Source organism: Periplaneta americana, chromosome 12 (genome assembly GCF_040183065.1).
Source record: "Periplaneta americana isolate PAMFEO1 chromosome 12, P.americana_PAMFEO1_priV1, whole genome shotgun sequence".
In the NCBI taxonomy this organism is placed as follows: domain Eukaryota; kingdom Metazoa; phylum Arthropoda; class Insecta; order Blattodea; family Blattidae; genus Periplaneta; species Periplaneta americana.
Window position 1 is genome coordinate 99,412,002 of NC_091128.1, and position 22,999 is coordinate 99,435,000.

A 22,999-nucleotide genomic window follows, 5' to 3' on the forward strand; every position below is an offset into this window, starting at 1 on the left:
AGTTACAGCTTGTTGCTTCATTTCAGTTCTCGGAGATGGAGTGCTCAACTTCCACATTTTAAGAAGTAGCTTACAAAACGGAAAATCTTATGATGCTGCAAAAAATCGATTTCGAGTTATTCACTGGTATATATATGTTTTCATAATAGCTGATATTAAAAATAAACGGGTGTACGCCTGGAAACAAGTTTCGCTTAGTACGGCGCCGTTCGAAGACTCATATGGGCAAGTAACTGCCTGTTTAGCGGTGATTTTTTTGTGAGAAGTAAAAACAATTTTATTTTGTATATAAATGTTTAATATTTCTGTCGGTAATTTTTTTATAAATGTATATATAAACAGCGATACTGTCTATATTAATCTCAGACCTCGAGTGACTTTTATTAGGACTATTTCGTGAATAAAATAAAAATGTAAATAATATATCCCTAAAATTCGCTCACAAAATGTTAATAATTGTATATTAAATGAACACTTAACCTATTCAGACATTGTGAAGTCGAAATAGATGAATAACAATTACTGCAATAAAAAAATTGAATGCTATTTAGTAATTTTTAGTTGGTTATTTAACGACGTTGTGTCAACTACGAGGTTATTTAACGTCGATGAGATTTGTGATAGCTAGATTGTATTTGGCGAGATGAGGCTGAGGATTCACCATAGATTACCTGGCATTCACCTTACGGTTGGGGAAAACCTCGGAAAAAACTCAACCAGGTAATCAGCCCAAGGGGGGATTGAACCTGCGCCCGAGCGTAACTTCAGATCGGCAGGCAAGCGCCTTAACCGACTATTCAGTAATGCCAATTGAGAAAAGCGAAATACAGGTTTAAAAATGTTAATTATATATACTGCGCTTTTCTCTTGTTATTATAACAGAAATGCGTCTTCATTATCTACTGAAATCATAATTTAATTTAAACTTGTTATAGTATAATTATAAATAACCTGATTAATACATTAATTAAGTGAACAATTGTTTCAAAGGAGTGTCATTTTCTTTATATACAATGGACATGGAATTAGAAGATGAAGGTGTAGATGTGGAAGTAAGATATATTTAGTACAATGGATTCATGCTCATCGATTTACGTGGAAACAGTTGGCGACACTGACTAAACAAAAGAACGACCATTTGATAAATTGTTTGTGATAAATCGAGCTGCAGAAATTATCGCGATATATGACTTCATTGGCCGAAAATTGAATGACGTCATGTAAACGAAATAATCTCCATAAATTAAGCTTATCAAAGTACTGACAAGTTTCACAACGTTATCATCGAGATAAAGATAATTTCTGTCTATGTTTCAGTTTCAAAGTAAACATTAAATAGAGTTACGTGTTAAATTTGTCGAATTTTTGGCACGTTAAAGTATTTCCATGTACCAAACTTTGTCAGTCAGATACTGAAAAGTTTATCATAGGCGCTGATAATAAAATTGATTGTCTAAAAGCTGATTGTTTTAATAGAAAATCAGTAAGTTAAAGACAATGACAGCCTAGAAACTCATTATGTAGAATTTCGGTGATTGGGTGTGTTAGCTTTCTACAATGAATTCCTGGAAATTTTCATACAAATATAGCACGACTTTTTTTTTTTTATAAGATCCTTTCGCAATATACAGTACATATCACAAATGAACATTCGCTGTTTTAATGTATACTACATTACCACGAACTAAACTGAACTGCACTGAATGGAAGTCAGCTGTATACTAATTCAGTAACCTTATCCTTTCTTAAAACCGTGCCACCTGTCCATACCACGCAATACAAAATTTGCTAAGTTTGATTCAGGAGAAATATACGTGCATACTCTACTATCTTAGGCAGTCGACGGCATTCACCTAAGTGGAGCCTATTTCCTGGCGAACTGTATTTTTAAGACATATAGACTGTCTGTTTGTCTAGCTCTCTGTCTGGACAATCTACCTGTCTTTGTACAGCCTTTTCTTCTAAGCTATTCGATGGGTTTTATTCATATGCAGTATCTAAGAATCAACTCAATCGGGAATTATACACATGAAATATAATTTTATTACTTGTAATACACTCTTATTACTCTTTGTCTTACTTGCTTTGTGGGTTGCTTGCTAAATGTTTGAAAATTATACAATATTGCAATTTGAGACATTTAAACAAAGGCTTTTGAATGTTAATGTACGCACTATTCGTTTCCAATCATTAAATTAATATAAATTAACATCGACTTTCGGCTTCATTATAATTTATTTGGTTTAGAATTAAGTGTATTTTATTGACTTAGATTAATGTTTCATCATATCTGACTTCTGGTATCGTTAAAATATTTATCTAGGTTACGATAAAAGTCAGACTGTTTTATACATATGAAAGTAAATTATAACGTAAACGTCTGAAGATTCTTGAAGACTGAGCTCTTTATCCGTTTTGTTTGAAGAAACAATTAGCACATTCTCAATACTTCCGTACTTTTGGTAGTGTGAAGCTACCTCTGGCATCTCATTGGATTACACAACCTCCTCAACAGATATAAATTCACATACGAGAGCAAATATTTTATGTTGGCGCATTGTTTATAGCAGAACATTGCCAATACAAATGAATTCATTTAAATTACCAAGGCGAGAATACGCTTAATACATCTCCAATATTTTAATTGTACTGTTTGAAATGGTAACTAGTAGAAAGAATACAGCAAATGCAATACCTACATGTTGGAAAATAGCAAACAAAAAAAATGTTAACCTCTGCCTCTTCCATCAGGTTGCAGTGATAGCTCAGTGCGTACGAGTTATTTTGATAATGGTGAGATCTCGAGTTGCATTTAGTCCATATCTTTTTAATTTCTTTTAATATGCTTTTCTGAGTGTCCACTTTTTAAGTTATTGACATATTTATCAGCAACGTCAGTTACCAATAATTTTTTTTTTTAATTGATAGAAAATCAAAACCTCAAGTGTTATTTACTAAGACATATCACGAATAGGATAGCAATTAATAAAGATATAATAACGCACATTGTTATAATTATTAAATGGGATATTAATTTACTAACATACTATTATGTGGCATGGCCCATTATATTCGTAAAGAAAACCTTTTTCTCTACAAATACGAGCAGAACCATCGACTGTGAACTTTATCTAATTGACAGAAACAAAATAATGACAATGAAAAATTGATCAGCCTTATGGATTAGTGGTCAGAGCTTCTGACTACAGTTGACTACAGTCCCGGGTTCGATCCCCGGCGCCGGAGCGAATTTTTCTCCCTTAATATTAATTGTCACCGTAACAGATGTATTCTGTAGGACCAAAAATTAATCTTTAAGTAGATCTTTCGAGCAACACTGCCTATTATTGTGGAATCCCGGCCACCAAGTCACTCAACTCAGTGCGCTCCTTGTATAGGCCTAATGGCAGTTGACTTAATATAAAAATGTCAACAAACATGTCGAACTTGGAATCAGGCCACAAAGGGAAAAACACTGGAGGAGGGGGATTCAATCCGGTGCTGTGGATTCAACTTCGGCGTAGCTCAATGGTTAAAGCGCTTGGTACGTAGAACCGAGGACCAGGGTTCGATCCCCGACGCCGCAGTGAATTTTTCTCCTCTGATATTAATATTAATATTAAAATGATACTGATCTTCTAAATTGAATCTAATAATAAAAGTTGACAAAAGTCATTTCATTTTTAATATATAGAGTTTGAAAAATAGTAAAAATGTAGCATCCGTGACAACTGGAATGGTTGAATTAAGGTGGCCCTTTAAAAAAAGAAGAAAGAAAAAATAGCAGAAATTCAGATATGTAAAACTTTAAATTTCTAGCGAGAAAAAAAGACAATATGGATGGTACCATTATTGGAGTAATAATTTAATATATGGCAAATTCGAATCGTATTTCTACATGAAACGAAGGGATGATACAAGGTCCTGATTAGCCTTATTCCAAATACAATGTAATTTAGTTCACCGCTAATATTTCGCTCTTAATTTTTTTTTCTTGGTGTTCAGATGTCTCTGCAAGACTAGGTAGTCTGCGATGGTAGAATAAAATACCTTAATTGAATATCGTGCTATAGAATCGTGAAACTTTAACAGTGTTAAAGTATCCGGAGTCGCACCTAAACCAAGATATTAATTTCAGTTTAAATTTGGCTTGTAAGTAGGAGGTTGTGTAATTCATGTCCACATTTTCTGCAGGTATACTTCCGTGCATATTTTAAAGATGCTAGATTTATGTGGTGCTTAATGTAGCTAGTACAGTAGAACTCTCTTTAATGCAATGCATAACAATTGTGGGTTGTTATTCAGGTAAGGACATAGGATTTTAAAAAAATATGTAGTCTGTTCAGGTAAGTTATGCTAAGTGACAAAATAATAAATGTGCTATTGTCTTCTATGTTAATTTTGAGAGCTGTATGAGGCAAGTATTTCTGTCTTAGGAAAGATGCAACAAGCAAGTAACACCAAAAGTAAAATATAGTTATGTATGAAATACAAATAAAATAATAATTATGTAATTGAACTAGAGATGTCACACACGTACCTACACTAACTGAAGGTAAAATAACTGTATGAGACTGCAGCATTTGTGACGACTGAATTGTGAAGAAGATTTTTCATATTTTACAACTGTTTTTTGGAATGTAATTTCCTCGGCGTTTGCAGATATTCACAAGTTCTATTCTCAGTACAAGAATTTTCGAAATCTGGAATTATTACGTGTTAGGAGACTTCTGTCGGAAAGGAGAGTTATTGCATAACAACAGGCGTCATAGAGTCCGTGGAGCTCTCTGTCTTCTTCGGGGCAAGGGATGATTTGATTGATTGATTGATTGATTGATTGATTGATTGATTGATTGATTGATTGATTGATTGATTGATTGATTGATTGATTGATTGATTGATTGATTGATTGATTGATTGATTGATTGATTGATTGATTGATTGATTGATTGATTGATTGATTGATTGATTATTTTATACATATATATATACACATGGATGTACACGTCAGACACAATAAGATTGAAAACACTACCAATTAAAATACATTTAAAATAAATAATATAAACAAGTAGTAATTTAATTGTAATTTAATAATTCTTTGGGAAGTTCATGAAGAGGTCTATTATATTTCTGGAGACGACTCTCGCAGAAAAGCGGATATAATAGCATTAAACAGGCAACAACAAAAGGCTGTTGTCATAGATCCAACTATACGCATGCAGACAGATCTCAACCAAGCTCATCAGGTTGATCATGGAAAGAGGGCCATTTATGAGCATTGTATTCTCTACCTTAGTGTCAAGTATAACATCCCTCTTTACCAAAATTTACATATATTTTTTTAACAGTTATCAATACCATCTTTTGAAATTCAAAAAAAATCATCACCCAAATTCTTAAAGATTCCCTGCAGATTATGCAATTTCATTTATATAACTCAGAAGGTCTTAATTAAGGACATGCAATATACTAATTTTAACTAAAATGTTTCATTTATAAATTTAATTTTAAGGTTATCTTTTAAGATTTTATGTTGTAATTGATATTAACAGTGCTTAACAATTACAATTTATTTTTACAATGATATTCATCTTCAATTCTATTGCTTTTAATTTCCGGATCCTCTTGGTCACCCTTAATTAAGGCCGGAAGATTTATTTTTCTTTAAATCTCTGTCTCAGTTGAGTTATTTATATTTGCATATCCAAACAACTGGACATGACCTTAACTGCACATGACAAAGTGTTGATTGTTAAGATATTTATTTTAATTATTTATTTCATTTATTTATTTAATTATTTTTCATTTATTTATTTAAATATTTATTCATTTAATGATTTAATCATGTATTTATTTTATTCATTTGTTTTTATGTATATGTGTTTTTATTTTTGTATTTCTATATGTGTGTTTTTGTTTTTATATTTTTGTAAGTGTTTTTGTTTTGTTTGTTTAATTATCTATGTGGCTCTATCTCTGTCTGTCTGTCAGTTAAATAGTAGTTACATTGATTTATCAAATGTTTTTACAAATTGAATAAATTGAACTAGATAATCTCGAATATACAAAATTATTATGTTTCGAAAAATAACTTTGTGCGAGATCGTGCGTATTTGCTTGGTTTCCGCACAAAACCAATCCGCGGAAAGTCTAAAATTCCACATTCAGTATTCACAACCAAACACACACAACAATTTCCCTCTTCTTACCGCTTAAGTGACATATTGATTTTACTGCTTTAGGCTTTTAACATATTATTTTTAGAGACGTTCAATATAGTAATAATTATAAATTGGAAACTTACCACTGCAATTTCACCTAAATTGCACTGTTAATTATTGTTTTAAGTATTTGCAAAAATTAAGTAAACTCTACAACTCCACTAAAGTTACTGCATTCGTGATGCAAGTAACATTAAGGAAGCCATGAAAAAATCAAAAAGATTCCAGACTCATTACATAACCTTACCGTTTGTTTTAAGTTCGCATTTATAGACTGGGGGAAAAAAAGACAGACTTATATCACGTCCTACTGGAGTATAGTAAACACAGAAAACATTTTAAAGCAACAATGTTGAAGATAGATATTTTTGTTTTGCAAATTTGCCGTCATTGAACAGAAACCAAGATGGAGATTTTATTGCAACTAATATTTCAGGTATTTAATAAACTATCTTCGCACAAAATAATGTACGATACACGAGCGGTATATTTTCTTTCAATTCTCGGAAATTAAAAAAGCTCAACTAAGTTTCGCTTTTTCAAACTTTTCCTCGAACATGAAAACTTAAACATACTGCTCTTGTAACGCATATTACTATTGTCAAACACTTAATTCTGTTCGTACAAGGTGAGGCAGAAATATCTCCCCATTTTCAACCGCACATAATATGGAAAATATTGAAGTCAAATATCAAGCAGTACCGGTAATATAAATTTATTTCTCATGGTGTGCCATTTCATCCTTCAGTTCAGTTCCGCACACACTTTCAGATTCCACGTCAAGAACGTGTTTCTAACCGCAATTAATTTCACCTTTGTTTTACTCGTACTTCACTTTTTGTGAAACAGCGTAAAAAATATATGAAGGTGGAACCAATATAGGAATATGGTGAATTATATATAGAAATGGATAACAGATGGATCCTAAAAATACAGAATGAATTAAAATGAAAAATTTAATCCTGATAGTTCTGTTCGCTCTTAATGTTTGTTAGTTAACAGTAAATAAGATCCCATACACAGTATCAATAATTTACCTACAGGACAGCCTTACTCTGTCTTTATCAGTAATTTGGTGTTGCTCGAATGTTGCATCTACAAAATGTTATTGTTCGTACTTGTGTGCATATCTAGCTTTTCCAGGCGTGAGTGATGGCAGCCTGTTCAGCATGCATTATAATTTTACTGCAGATTTCAACATTAAAATTATATGGATATAGGCCTACTTGAGAATAAGATATCAAATATGCATAGCCTATATAATCACAAAAAATGGTAAATGCTGAAACGTTAATTAAACGTATACATAACGGTTTACTACGTATTTAATATTATTTTAGAAAATTTTGTTTCAAATTTAAGGCTATACAGGGTGATTCAGCTGATCCTCAAACCTGCATTTTATAGTGTGATACTTTCAAGTCCTTCTGTTACAAAAATACGTGAAACTGGCATTTTCTGCAAAACATAAGATCTTAAGTCTGTTACAAAGGTATAAGTATACTGAGTGAACCATTTAAGTTGATACTGCGAAATATCTCGAAAACGAAGCGTTTTAGAAAGAATTTTTTCAAATAAAAGCTAATTTAACATTACTGGGGAAAGAAAATTGCATTATTTATGTTGTATTTAGAGGACGTTTCCAAGGTAATTTGAACGTAAATCCAATTTCTTTAAAACGAAGCCTATAGTTATTCTTTGTTATCATTCATCGTACAAAAATAAACAACTTTCATATGAACTGTATTTCAATTTAGCTCGTAGTTTCACAGATATTTGAAAAGTAAACACTGATAAAAGAAATTCATACATTTGATAAGCATTTAAATTATTGTTATAAAAACAAAAAGGGTAACATTCAATTAAATTATTTTAAAAAATTCTCGAAGTGATGACCTAGTACCTCAATGTACCTCTCGGTTCTTAAAAGAAAAGATTGATATGTACGTAGGTATATATTTTTCTAAATTATAGACATGAGCTCAAAGAATTTGAGTGACCACAAGGGTCCTGAATACAATAAACATGCACAATATAATGTAATGTGATACATTAAAGAAAAAAGAAAGTTAATTTTTGAAGGCAAATATAAGTGGATTAATTGAAATAGAGATGATGATGTAATATTTGAAGAGAATCCTTGATAATATTTATAAGGACAGACATTACATAGGAATGTGAAGTTCCTTAAGATAATTCCATGTGAATTTTGTAATAGAACCTCTACTGCCAAACAGCAAACTAATGACAGACCATTGTTTAAGAGGGACGTTGTACTTTTGAGAAAGATAAGGCAGACAAGGTTCATATATAGACTTCTTCTCAATATCAACTTCGGTGGCCTGATTTAGGTTTCTTTCGAAACGGATAGTAGGGTCAAGAACAAGAGCCCGTTTTAAGCGTCCATTGATAGCAATATTGTCTGCCCGTCTAAAAGAACCATCTGATGATACACAATGTACTTCCTCATGAATCTCCCAATTTAAAGTTTTTAACGATGTCGCCAAAGCATGTCGTACACGATGATTTCTTTTAAGAACACGGACAGTAATTCGATCAGGTCCTGGAGCTGTATCAATCTTCATTTTGGTGAGTGCGATATTCACTTCTTTCTCAATATTCGCTCCTGTTTCTTTTCTGGAACCGTTGGTATATTGATCAACTTTCTCGTTAGAATAATGTAATTGAATGTTAGGCCTACTTTTTTTGTTTTCATAATACAAATTTAGATGCTTATGAAATGCACGAATTAGTTTTATCAATATTTTACATTTAAAATAACTGTGAAACTACTCGCCAAATTTAAAAATGGTTTATACAAAAGTTGTTTAATTTTTTACTAGAAATTAGAATAAAAATAAAAAATGTAGGCGTCCCTTTAAGAAAAATTATATTGAGTTTCAAATGACCATGAAAACGTTTCCAAGCGCAAAATAAATAATACAACTTGTTTTTCCCCTTTTAAAGTCAATTAACTTTTATTTGAAACATTTATTTCCGAAACTTTTTTTTAATATTTTTTCCATTATCAGATTAAGTGGACCACCCGGTATGAAGGACAGTGTTGATAATATTTTAGCCTCCAAATAAATGTCAGAAGTTCTTTGACTAAAATCAGTAATTCACTCCTTCCATCATATGATCGGTCTCAAATTACATTCCTTTCAAACCGTGTTCGAGGTAGTGTATGGAAACAAGATAACATGATAAAGCCAAATTCGGAGATCTCATCTGTTCTAAACCCAATCTTGAATTATCGCTTGATTTGCAAACGTCCTGTTAAAGAATGACTTGTCTGCTCAGCCGCCTTCGCCTTTCGAGTTTCATTTCCTCTCCCAGTTTTCTTAGAAGTTTAAAATAACATTAATCATTAATAGTGAAACTATTTTTTTTACGAAATCGACTGTATTAATTGCCTAATATATTCAAAGATTAAAGTAATAACTAAAATCTAAAGATAAGTAACTAAAATCAATTTTATTATTTTTTTGTTATGATTTCAACCCGCGATCTTCGACACAACAACCTTACATGATAAACGTTATGTTATTAGAATACAATAGATTATTGATTTTATACATCAAATCTGTTCAAAATTCTCCCTCAAGTCAGCTGTCATCTCAGCAAACGGTAGTTTAGTGACTCTTTTCTGACTTTTATGTAATTTTCGATAAGCCCCTCTACTTCAACAGTCATTTCGAATGCAGCAAATATCCAGTCAAATTTTTACGGATTGGCCTCAGTTTGACGGTCAGCCATAAACAGCTCCGAATGCCATATTTTATCTATCCGTGAGCAAGTCATAACTCATTGTTTCAAATTACAAAAGCTGTCAAAAGTCTCAAGAGATATCACTGGATTAGATATTAGATAGCTGCTATAAATTATTTACTCGTACTTTGTTGTACCGCGACTTAAAACTTTGTCCGACAGATACACACGAGGATTCCGAACATTTTCCACCTGCTGACAAACACTCTCATTTTATTTTTTCCTACTCTATAATGAGGTAGCATGATCCAGAAAAACCAACAAATTGCTGCTAATTAAAAAATACTGTGCTTGTAAAGTGTATGCGGCGAATGAAGTACCAAATGGCTGAAAACAATTGCTATTAAATAGAAATGTATACATAAGAAACAGATTTTAATGAGGAATTTTAACAAACAAATAAGTGAAAATCTTGTGCACAATGTGCTTATTCTTTTCACTTAAAAAATAAACAAGAACTTAACTTGTAAATGCATATAATCATTACAATCATGTTTATTCTTCAATGAAATAAGGCAGGTTTCCTCGATACATAATTACTTCAACTTAACTTAGATATCCTTTGTGTAAGAAATAATTTTTGTAGAGATGTGTAGTAGTCGCTGAAAAACAATTTCACAGTATAATAATGCACAATAATGTATTAACCAGTGGCGGCTTGTGAGTGAAAGCAAAGTGTGCTACAATTTGTGTATGAAAATCAAACACAGTGGTATTTAGAGGTCTTTTCAAAATTATTATTATTATTATTATTATTATTATTATTATTATTATTATTTATGACCAAGTTTTACTATGTTCTAAGGCAGCTTTCTTTGCCAATTTTCAGGATTCTATAGTCTTCCTCCATTCTTGTCTATTTTCCATGCTCCATCTTCCAGTCCCCTTTCTCTCATTGTTCTAATTATTCCTTGTATCCATGTCAGTTTTGGTTTCCTCCTCTTCTTTTTCCCCGTTGTAATCCATTCATACACCTCCTTCGATAATCTATAGTCTGTCGTTCTCTTCACACGGCCAAACCATCTTAATTGTTTAGTTTTATAGATTCTACAAGCGATCCTTGCATTTTCATTTTTTCTCTTATAACATTATTTCTAATTTTGTCCTCCCCTGATATACTTGCAGATCTTCGTCAGATATCCATATCTGGTATTCTCCTTGACTTTAAAAGCCATATTGTAACGATATACCGAAGTACATAGATCCATGCAGGAATTCTGCGTTGTCATATGATGAAGGATTGGTGGAGAGGAGAGAAATTCTCTCTGGCACCGGGATTCGAACCCGGGTTTTCAGCTCTACTTGCTGACGCTCTATCCACTAAGCCACACCGGATTCCAATTCCGATACCGGATTGAATCCCCTCAGTTTAAGCTCCACCTCTTAGTTTCCCTTTAGTGGCCAACCTTCATGCACTGTGCCACAGATGTGTGACAGTGGCACAATGTCCAACACACTAATGTGCAGAGGTGCACTCATTACGAGTGACTAAGTGGCCGGGATCCGATTGAATGAGCGCCGTCTTAAATCACTAAGTGATTATATACGCATATCATATTATAGCGATGTACCGAAGTACATATGATATTTCCATGCAGGAATTCTGCGTTTCTTGAGAGTATTAGTACGTTGGGGTACATGGGCCATAGATTTACACCCCCCCAATGCAATCCATATAAATATAATTTCATGGAGTAGCTCGCCAAGTTAGGAAAACTGAGCTAACCCTACCCAAGGGTAGGAGGCCTTTGCCCTTCATGGGACATGTTGGGCTATTTCGTTTCATTTCATTTCATTGTGTTTAAATTGGCATGATTGTATATCGTCTATGCATAATGTCAGTAAACACTTCTTTCGATGTTATCCTTTTGTCCATTTAAAATCATAACGACACTTGCAGGAGTGGCAAACTCGTATACCCATAAACAGAGCAGTCGGTATATGAGTACCCGTGCTGTAGCAACTGTAGCGAGAGAAGCTAAGCGCTCTGAGAGCGGCTGTTTCCCGGCTCTAGGACACAATAAACCGGGAACAGAAACGACAACAAGAACGAGAACGGAAATATTTTTAAAATAAATGTATTTAAATGTGAGCATTTGCAATTAACTATTGTGAATACTCACATTTAAATACATTTAATTTAACATTATTTCCGTTCCTGTTCTCGTTGTCGTTTCCGTTCCCGGTTTATTGTGAACCAGCCTTTAGCCTTTCACTTTTTCCTTTCCAGTACCTTCGTGTTCCAATTCCCCAGAATTTTGGGGTAAATAGACCACCCCATTTATTTCTCTGTGTACTTCCATTTCATTATTTGACTAAGTAACAGGGCAACAGAATTGTGAATTTACAAATTTCTCCACCTGCTAATTTTGTAGTGATTGATTCTTTATTTGCCACAGTTCAAAGTGAAAGCTATCAGAAAAGTATACACAATTTCTTTCTGTCAATAAACAGTCACCTGCAAAATGGGAAATCATATGTTTCATGTTTCAGGCTCTGAACTGTATAAGTGTTGCCACACGAAACAAATTTCCCCTTGTTCACAATAAATATTTTATGAGGATATGACCCATCTACCCCATCTTAATTTATAGGATTTAAATTCATATTTATTTTCGGAAATAGGCTAGAAAGTTATGAAAATTAATATTAAAATTTACTTCATTTTAACTTAATCTATTGCTTTCAAAATATATCAATATAATACAAAAGAAGATACATAATTGATTTACAGTAAGAACTAAGTTTAAAACTCTATTAATTAAGCATCGTTTTAATTTATTATATAACGGGTGAATTCTGTATGCTTTCTCTTTTATGATACCGAAACTAATTGATAACAACGTATCATATTTAAGTTGTCAACTCATACTTCTTTTGGACGTGTTGTATTGCTGTTAAACTGAATATATTGTGCTATATAGTAGCGTAAACACATTATATAATAAAAGTGCTGAAAATTTCTGTGCATTGTTGAACATAAAAGCTATTAATCTGATATGGGTAGGTTGTAATCTGAAAACGAAATATTTTAATGAAATTCTATTGAATTATAGGCTTTGAAGGATAGATTCAGAGACCTAGGTCATAGGTATGTGCAGTCAACCATTCATAAACAAAAATAAGTTTTTTTTTCTACTGAACAATGATGACTTGTGAAGATAGTTCCAGCAGAATGGATAACACTCCATACGGGTATGCAAGAATAGAAAATTAGAGTTAGACTCGAACCGGGGACCTCACTCATAGTACTCCGTAACGTTGACCGCTCCAGTATGACTACTTCTCGTCTATGATCTCTAAATTGTAATTTAGGCAATGAATCTAGTGACTGCACTTACGCAAAACTCATTTTTAAGGGAAATGTCTGATAGCCTAACACCATATCTACAGTACTCCAACCGAGAGAATTCGTACGACAGCAGAGAGGTGTGCAGTAGGATCTATTGCTCAGAGGTTGAATCTAGATTTGTGATTGGCTGGCGATAAGACAAGCCTCTCAATTATGTTCAACTTGAAAACATTGCCCTCGCACTGTTCAGTAGATCATTGCATTACGATTTAGTAGGTACCTGATTGTTGCTTTCTTAGTGAGTAGTAGCATAGAATGTCGTCACGCCTCGCCCCTTTGTGTTGTGCAGAACCGTTGGAGTACAATAACTTAGGTGATTTCAAATCTATTCTTCAAGTCCTATAATTTGGTGCAGGTTTCTTTAAAATACCGAGTATCCAGGTCACGACATTCCTTTTGTGAGTCACTGTCATGTTAAAACATTGTTTGGACATTGAGTTCTACAGCTTCATTTGTTGCTTCTATTTCATTGCGCATTGCTTGGTACATTTGTGTTGGTACTTATTTTGTACGTAGCATGAGTAACATAATGATGACTTGATTTTCAGGGGAGATCTACCTTGTCAGTCGAAGGCTTCCTCAACACTTTGGTCTAGTCTGTAAGTCAATAGGAACCTTTCCTTTAGTAAATTGTGTCACATTTTCTAGGTGTTGTGTGCGAATCAGTGTGGTTCGTTCTACCTTCTGAGTGTTGTAGCATTGCTGAAAAATGAAGCTGACATTTTTACTGTTTACATGTTAATGTAAATTACACATTTCTTCTTCTTCCTCTATGTGTAGGCCTACTGCCAACATGTATAAAGCTCTATTCTTGTCGTACTGTATTTAATTTTATTCACAATACTGTTCCACCGAATATACACTGCATTCAACAGTAAGGAAATAATGTTTGAATTATCTTTTCTTGAATTTCTGTGGTTTATCATTCCGGAAAGAATGTACTGCCATATATATATTCATCAAAACCTTTAAATACAGCTACATGTTATGTTAATATGTAAGTTAAGCTCGGAACATAATTCCCACTTTCCTAGAATTAAACAAAGAACAAACAAAATTTAATCTAAATAGTACATTTTTTGCATAAACTTTAATTATGAAAGGAATCCTGTCAGATTTCTAAGGATGTAAACAATAATACTATCAAGTCATACTTAACTGTATCAATTTGGTGACAGTTTCTTTCTTTGGGAGGGAGGGGATTTTGTGCCGTCGAAGCAGAAATATCAGACGCTGAGGAGTTACATATTGGCTCGATCGTCGGAAAAGACAAAGAAAGATGAACTTGTCTATTGGATTTTGGAAACTATAGCAACCGTCTGTTATGAAGGCGGCGAAGTTCAGTGTTTCTGCTTATGTACTGCGGCCCCATGATCTCGTAAAGCAAATTTGAACCCGGGGCCATATACGTCATAATGTCACATGTCTTCTTTCTCCCTCCACCACGACCTAGTAGTGGATAATCAACGCAAATAGACGTAGTAGCGAAATTTTAGTAATTTTAAACACCACTGCAAACCGATGGAAAAAATAAGCAATGATTTATACAGAACAATGGGGCGTGAATTATTTCTTTGCATACAGAGACGGTATTTATTGCACAATGTACAATAAAATACTTGCCTCCATAATTTGTATAACGCTCGAACTAAAAAGCATTATTTTGTATACTGTACTTATTATCATGACGAATAGTACTAAATATTATTAGAATTGCTATTACTATTAATTATGGTAATAGAAAACTAAGTTTCATTTGTAAGAAATTATCCTTATTCATTTTATTTTGACATTTCAGATTCTTTGCAATGTTTTATTGTGCCTCTTTATTAATGTCTTATGCATACAATATTAACATGATTTTAGATCTTAATGAATCGGTTACATTTATTAAATATCTGGTTCCTTAAACATATTATTCTTAAGTGCTTTTCTTTCTGAAAAAAATAAATATGACAAAGACGCAGAACAGAAAAGACAAACACCATCAAAGGTTCTAGCTTGCTGGTCCGCCACTTGCTGGGGTAACTTGGGTTGTTATTGCTTCCGCATGTCGAGTCGACTTGTATCTCTAACCCCCTCCCTACATTTACCTCCTCTGCTACCTCTAGCGCTAACACTCCTCTCGTAAAGCAATCAGCTTTACTGTACGTAGAGGAAGTCACATCATGTTCATTATTCTTGATTACCGGCATAGATTTTATACCACTTTAATCAGCATTAAATTCTCCTGCATAAAAATAATGTAGCAAACATGTGGCAGTCCTCACACATTTGCCAGAGATGTACAGTGTAGATTTTACATGCAGGTTATTACATTCAGTGTTATCATTTCAGCACTTAGCAACTGACTAAAACAGATTAGCCAGATTAGCCGAAATCGCCTTTGGAATTATTGTTGTCCTTTGTAGCTTTTGGTAACAAACCCAACAGATAGGTTACTCGTAAGGTATGTTTCAAAAACTTGTGCCGAAATTAATAATCGATTAGACATCATTAGAGCAACAAAAGATGCACATGTGAAAACTGTGTAACTAAACTCCCAATACAATGTTAATCTTACAAAGCAAAAACTTCACCAAGCTAAACAATAAGATAGAGTATGTTAAACTATTTTAACAAGTAAACAAAGATTAAAATTTAATTCCGGATATAATTTTGGCGAAATGTCACGCGAAAAAATGGAATGTGAAATATTGCAAAGAAAACATCTTTGCAGTAATAAAATAACTTGGAAATAATTTTAGTATCGGAAAAAATTATTTTTAATTTAAGTTAGTTGTTAGATGTAGGAATAGTAACTAGAATATACATCAAAATCGCGTAGACCTTAAATTATCTTACGAATTCGAAATCAATAAAAGCTATTAAACGATCAAAAGCTTTTGTTCATTTTATATTGCTTTATGTACACCTACATTTTTTTTTATTTTACAATTTCCAAGATCAAGAGCATATTCGGCGCAAGGATTAACTTTTACAGCATTCCTTCATTCCTCAATCTTCGTAATCACCTTCTTCCAACCTTGTCTTGCATTTTATCTACTATTCCTTACATTCAAATTCTTTAAAATCTTCCTCTTTTCTTCTTCCTGGTATAATAATGTAAATACTCTTTTTAATTTTTAGCATTATTTTTTTGTTTAATGCAGTTCTTGATTTTGTCTCGTCGATCACCGGCTAAATAACTACTTCTGTATAATTTACTTTTGATTCTTTCTTTGTCTGGAAATTCTATGTTCCTTCTCCATATGTGACAGTCCTTTGGCTATTACATTAATTGTAATTAGAGGAGAAAAATTCGCTCCGGCGCCGGGGACCGAACCCGAGTCCTTAGTTCTACGTACCAAGCGCTCTAACCATTGACCTACTCCGAAGTTCAATCTACAGCACCGGATCGAGTCCCCCTCCTCCAGTGTTTTTCTCTTTGTGGTCTTACTCCAATTTCGACATATATGTTGACCCGAGTTCGATCCCCGGCGCCAGAGCGAATTTTTCTCCTCTAATTACAATTGTTACCATAAAAGATAAATTCTGTAGGACCAAAAATTAATATTTACAAATATTACATTAATGTTTGTTCCAGTTGTACGTGTAATGTTCCGGACCCACGTAACACTAATTTTAATATTCATTCATTCATTCATTCATTCATTCATAGTGTTCTGCCTAAGGGCAGGTCTTTCACTTCAAACCCAGCATTCTCCAGTCTTTCCTATTTTTCGCCTTACTCTTAGTCTCCGTATATGATCCATGTATCTTACATGTTATCTATCATCTGATACCTTCTTCTGCTCCGAACGTTTTTTTTCGTTCAGCATTCCTTGCAGTGCATCTTTCAGTAAAGAGTTTCTTCTTAGCCAGGGGCCCAGCCAATTTATTTTTCTCTTCAGTATCAGTTTCAGCACTATTATTTCTTCACCCACTATTTTTAGCACAGTTCCATTTCTTATTCTGTCTGTGCATTTCACACGCTCCATTCTTTTCCATATCCATTTTGATATAAAGGGTGATTCACGAGGATTTACTGTCCTTTACGGAGCTTATGTCTGAAGACATTCTGAGCAAAAAAGTATTATAAACATTTGTCCTAATCTCAATATTTTCAAAGTTACATTAATTTGAAGTTGTTAGTGAAATACATTTTTACTTTTGTCTTAAGGATAAAAAAATATTACAAATATAGAATGAACTATTCAGAAGTGTCATTTCCTTAATTGGCTAGTGTTCTGAAGCTAAAACTGTGTTGTTAATTGGTTTGCACAGTTTTATTTTTTAATTTTTAACTAAAAATTACATCATTCTTACGCACTTATCAAGAAAATTGTTGCAAATGATACGACTTTAGGGCAGTCTAATGTACAATCTTAAATAATTTACAAGAGTGGCGTGATTTGTAACAATTGTTGTGATAATTGCGTTAGAAAATGTAATTTTGTAGTTAAAAATCGAAAAAAAAAAAATCTGTACGGAGCAACTATGGAATTCACAATACATTTCTAGCTTCAGAATATTAGCTAATTAAAGAAATGATACTCCTGAACAGTTCATTCTTTATCTGTAATATTCTATTACCCTTAAAACTCAAGAATAATGGTATTTTACAAACAATTTCAAATTAGTGTAATTATGAAAATATTGAGATTAGGACAAATGTTTTTATGACATTTTTTGCTCAAAAAGTCTTCAGAAATAAGCTCCGTAAGGGACGGTAAATCGTCGTGAATCACCCTGTATATTGCTATCTTCTCAGATTACTTATTCTTTCACTTATTTCTGTCATGCAGTTCTAAGGATGATAACATACAAATTGAGAGGAAATAGTTGCTTACATTTTTTAATACAAACACATAATCTTAACATTTAGAATGAATTTTGTAGCCTTTATTTAGTTACATGATTTGAGAATTGTTCTGCATATTTACATATATATCTCGAAAATACGATGCCACATAAAAATCCAAAATTAATTTACCATTCACTATTCCATGATTAACTGGATCATTTACTCTAAATCAATAATTCCGAATAGCAACAGTTCTGAGGACGATTTCTTGACAATTGAGTGGTATTCATTAAATTAATTGTCTTTAAAATTATTCTATGTAAAGACTAATTTTTCTTGAATAATGGTTGGTACTTTTATTTTTCTCCGATTAGCGGATTATTTGGTATCTTCAAAGACTGTCAAGCCAGTAAAATTAGAGCTTTCATGATATCTTATGCTTAGTCAAGAGGAATATTGACGATAAATTCACATCACCACTCATAAACAGTTCCAGGTTACCTGTACTTCGTTCCATAATGTCTGACAGGCGACTTTAACATTGCCGACAGAGAAAGGGAAAAGGATAATTGCTGTTCAACCAATGGCAGAGGTCACATTCTAGGATTATCTTGAAGTTGACTGGAGGTAGAACGCTTCAGATCGTCCGACGTCAAGATAAACCTTGAATGTGACCTTTATCATTAGTTGAATAGCAATTATCGTTCTCCCTTCCTCTGCCGGTAATGTTTACGTCGCCTGTCAGATATTGTGGAACGCAGTATAGTTCAGGTTTTCGGGGAATGATAGTATTATTGACAACATCCTATGCAAAACAGACAGCATTATCTTCTGGTGTTAAGTATTCACATAAAATCTCGTTTTCTCAGGTATGTTGAACATTAACTATAATCCATAAAAACATGTGCATGTGAATAAGTCACGAAAGTACAAACAGTTTTGAGTTGTTTTGTTCTCAAAAGATATATATTAAATCATATTTGTTGGCTTCTACAGACAATACATTTCATGACAGTTCTGATATTTTATCACAGTATTTCTCACCATAAAGTAAAATCGTAATATTTGCGTAGTTAATAGTTTTAAAAAAAATGTACTTAATTATAATACGGAAATTAAAACAGTACCTACAGTATATCTTAACAATTTTTTGTTATTTTACGTACAAAAGTCCTCATTTTTTTACATAATTCTTCTGTCCTCATAAATTAGGTCCCATATGAAAATTCCACGAAGAATTTCACTTTTCAGTATTTCATTTAGACAAACAAAAATTGCTACATTTTTAGTGAGCTTTCTACTTACTTTATTTGTAAATAAAATCAAGGATTTATTTATTCTCACTGACACTATACGGCCGACGAAACTTGCCACGAATTATGATTGGTTGATTATATTTTCAGATACTCTTGCTAAATACCTTCCTGGATTCCGATATTCTGGCAGCGTAAAAAATGTATTCCTTGGGTGGGATGACTGCAAGGCAGAACTCATTATCTCCATGAAAAGACTATATAAAAGCTAGTATAATGACTAACAGAGATGAATTATCCTCTGGGCAAAATTTACGATTTCAGAAGTATCCTGACTTTTAGGTAAAATTTTCTTTATGTTCATGTATTATATTCCATAGACCTTATATCAGTATTGTAGCTTTAAAATGTGGAACAAGTCAAACGTTATACAAAAATATAAAATATATATCAAGTAGATCAATTCATTTTACAAGTATAAACAATTTATCAGTTAAGTAAAAGGTATGAGTGTGGAGAAATTTTTCTGATCCTTTTCTCTTGGCACTTCAAAGCTTCAAAATAACTAGACAATACATTGAAGACCATAATACATTAATAAAGAACAGGTGTTACGGCTGGCGAATTGCATACACAAGGTTCCCGATTCTGACACACTTCAAAATCATCTTAAGCCAGGCTTAATCCACCCGTAAACCTTTCCAATTTCGGCTTTCGGAGCTGAACTCGGTTACAGGTGGCCAGGTATGAAGCTTCGGGAAAGACTTAAGAAGCATAAAGCATCCTTTGCTTGATCGAGGCTCTTGATTAGATCTCACCTCCAGCCCATTTTAAGCAAGAACCCCCTCCCCAAATTCCTGTCTTCGTTCCTTCCCTTATCCTGAGTTGGCGGAGCTGAATTCTGTCTCCTGAGACCCGGAATATAGCAGCGGGAGCAACCTGTGAAGTGGCAACCACCTATTGCCTGACCGAGGCTCATGTTCAAGACCCATCCCCAGCTCATCTTATGCCAGAAACACCTCCCCAACATCCTGTCTTGTGTTGAAGTTCAAGTCAGGCTATTTCAATAACAATAACACCCATCCTTTCCAAAATCATGCCCCCAAAGTCGATGGAGCTATATTTTAATAGAGTCACCTCAGATAGAATTGGTTAGTCTTCTAAACTGAGACAACATATCCTGCCTATGGTTTTCTTAAGGCGCTGAGACAACTGTCTGAACAAGCCCCAAGAGAACTGGGCTACAGACCTACATTTCCCTCTCCACTCAAATTTCGGCATTTTTTCAAATTAAATCTTTCTAAATCGAATGCTTGCTTTTGCATATTACCTTTGGTACTTGGAGCGAGTTTACTAGAGTGTCGTTCGCACAATATAAGGGTTCGGATCCATTCTCTTGCGAGGACTGCGGCTTTTAACATCTTCGGCGATCCTGGCCTGTTGCCCTTCTGTGGTACCTGTGCTCTCCATTTTTGGCTTTCCCTTTCAAAGTCCCTTCAGTGGAACGGCGAAACTCGGAGTGAGAAAAGTGGTCAACAGGCTTGGAACTCACATATTCTTTTTTCTCAGCCCCGATCTCTCTTGTAAGAATGCGTTTCCGCGTACCTTTTAAGTGTTTCTCCTCTCATTTCCCCCATTGACATTGACATTGCCTGGCTCTATGACGTTTTTGTACAATTCCATCCGCAAATCATAAAATGTGTTTCTTCGTTATTGTTTCTTATATTAATCAGTTAGGGTTTCCTAGTGTATACAAGTATGAAATACTTTGTTGATCAAAATATTTTTAGAAGTTTGCTAAATAATGTACCTTAATGCTTCACATAAGATATAGAAGTTTCATTCGAATTGTTGACAACAACTTATAAAGACGCTAATGTTGAGCAATACTGTGAGTATGCATATTGTACTGTAAAATATAAACATTAATATCACAAGGAAAATGGGAATTTCAGGTATTGATCTTGCACAGATTTTGCATGTTGTTGGTTTTGAAGCTTTTATTCAAATGACCAGGAAAGAAGTGAAACACAAGAATTCATGACACACTATTACAAATAAAAGGTAAGACAGACACAGTTGTTTCTTAGTGTGATGTATGCACATTGTGGTATATTGAAGTTTAATATACGGGTAAAGCAGAAAATAGCAAGCAGAAATTTGTATTTTAAGAGAATTCTCAACTTCCTTTTTTATGCAAGTGAGTTTGATGACAGGATCTTACATATAAGGTAAACTGAATGTTTATATCTTTGTCAGCATATGGAATGCACACGATAATTCAGGTAGTATATATACATTCTGTAATTTGGCAAGTCATAGTAACTAACATCTTACTTTGAGCTATAGATTTTGTTAGAAAATTCAGTGCAAAATTCGCAGAGTAGTTGTCAGATCGTCCAAGTTTATTTTCATACATTTACTTCTTAACCATGATTAAACATGTCTCTTGTTTTTGGATTGCAACCAGTCAGTCTGTCCTTTCAATATTTACTTGTTTCTCTATTATTTTTGGTGGAGGTATTTACGACTTTTGCTATTTCATAGTGTTGAAATTTCTGTTCGTGCAGCTAACATTTTCTGAATTTAGAATATAAACTTTTAAGTTTCCTCGCATTGCTACCAGACGCACACATTAGATTTGGCAAGATAACGACCAACTAGATCATTTGTTTGATTTTCTATCAAACACGTTTCTTAAGCATAGGCTACAGTATGAATTTAAATTCAACCGACAAACTCCAGCAGTTGTAGAGGACATCAAAGTAAACAATTTGAGATAACAAACCAATCGTCAGAAGCCAATTATTCTCAAGGTAGAGGGTGTTAATTATTTATTTTTATTTTAAAACTGCTTACGTTTTATTACTTTATTTTTAATTTTACTTGCAGTACAATAATTCTAACTTATAATTTCAACAAACCATAATTAGTTAATAAAAATCAAATTAATAATCTAAGATTGTACACACAAAAGCAAAAATTAGCACTAAGATGCACTTACACAGTCGTCCAACAAAAACAAATTACTGTAGATTTCGTTCAAAGTGTGGTCCTCCTGATTCGATACAGGCTATGCAACTCATAATTTATTGATCGCCTGACCATTGCAAACATATCAGGAATTTCTCTTAACTCGTGGACTGCAGCAACGGCCCGTACCACATGATCTTCGACTAAAGCAACTGGAATACTATAAACTTCGGTCGCCACTCAAAAAAGTTTAACGGGCTTAAATCAGGTGAACTAGCAGGCCAGAATACTGGACCACCACTCCCAATCCATCTATCACGAAAAGCACTGTCAAGGTATACCAAGCCATTGTACTATTTGCGTAGTCGATTTGTAAACATAGTGCCTTACATTGTGAACTCAGTTGAATTACAGTGTGAGCGCCTACGTCTTATAGGAAGAAATGTCATCGGATTCTTACCTGGACACTTTCGCGTCATGTTGCTAAGAAACAAAGGGTTTCCGGCATGTGATTTACTACTTCAAAATACGTCAAGTGATGTCTTCTACAGTCAACACAATTAATTATCGGTTGAATTTACATTCACCCTGTTTATCGTGTAATGTTAGCCGCTTACTTCAGCGTATGCTTGCATTTTTT

General features: G+C 33.5%; 1 protein-coding gene across 3 annotated transcripts in view; it reads left to right on the top strand.

The window, feature by feature from the left end:
- The window catches only part of LOC138710710 (regulator of G-protein signaling 9), a 493,358-nt gene that overhangs the window by 449,592 nt on the left and 20,767 nt on the right, over positions 1 to 22,999 (top strand). Inside the window, exon 14 of one of the 3 annotated variants that reach the window (XM_069841776.1) lies at positions 13,896 to 13,946. The exons of the other annotated variants lie outside the window; for them this stretch is intronic. Within the exon in view, the coding sequence (XP_069697877.1) occupies positions 13,896 to 13,946 (51 nt within the window). The remainder of the gene's footprint in view (positions 1 to 13,895; positions 13,947 to 22,999) is intronic. 3 annotated transcript variants of the gene reach the window in all.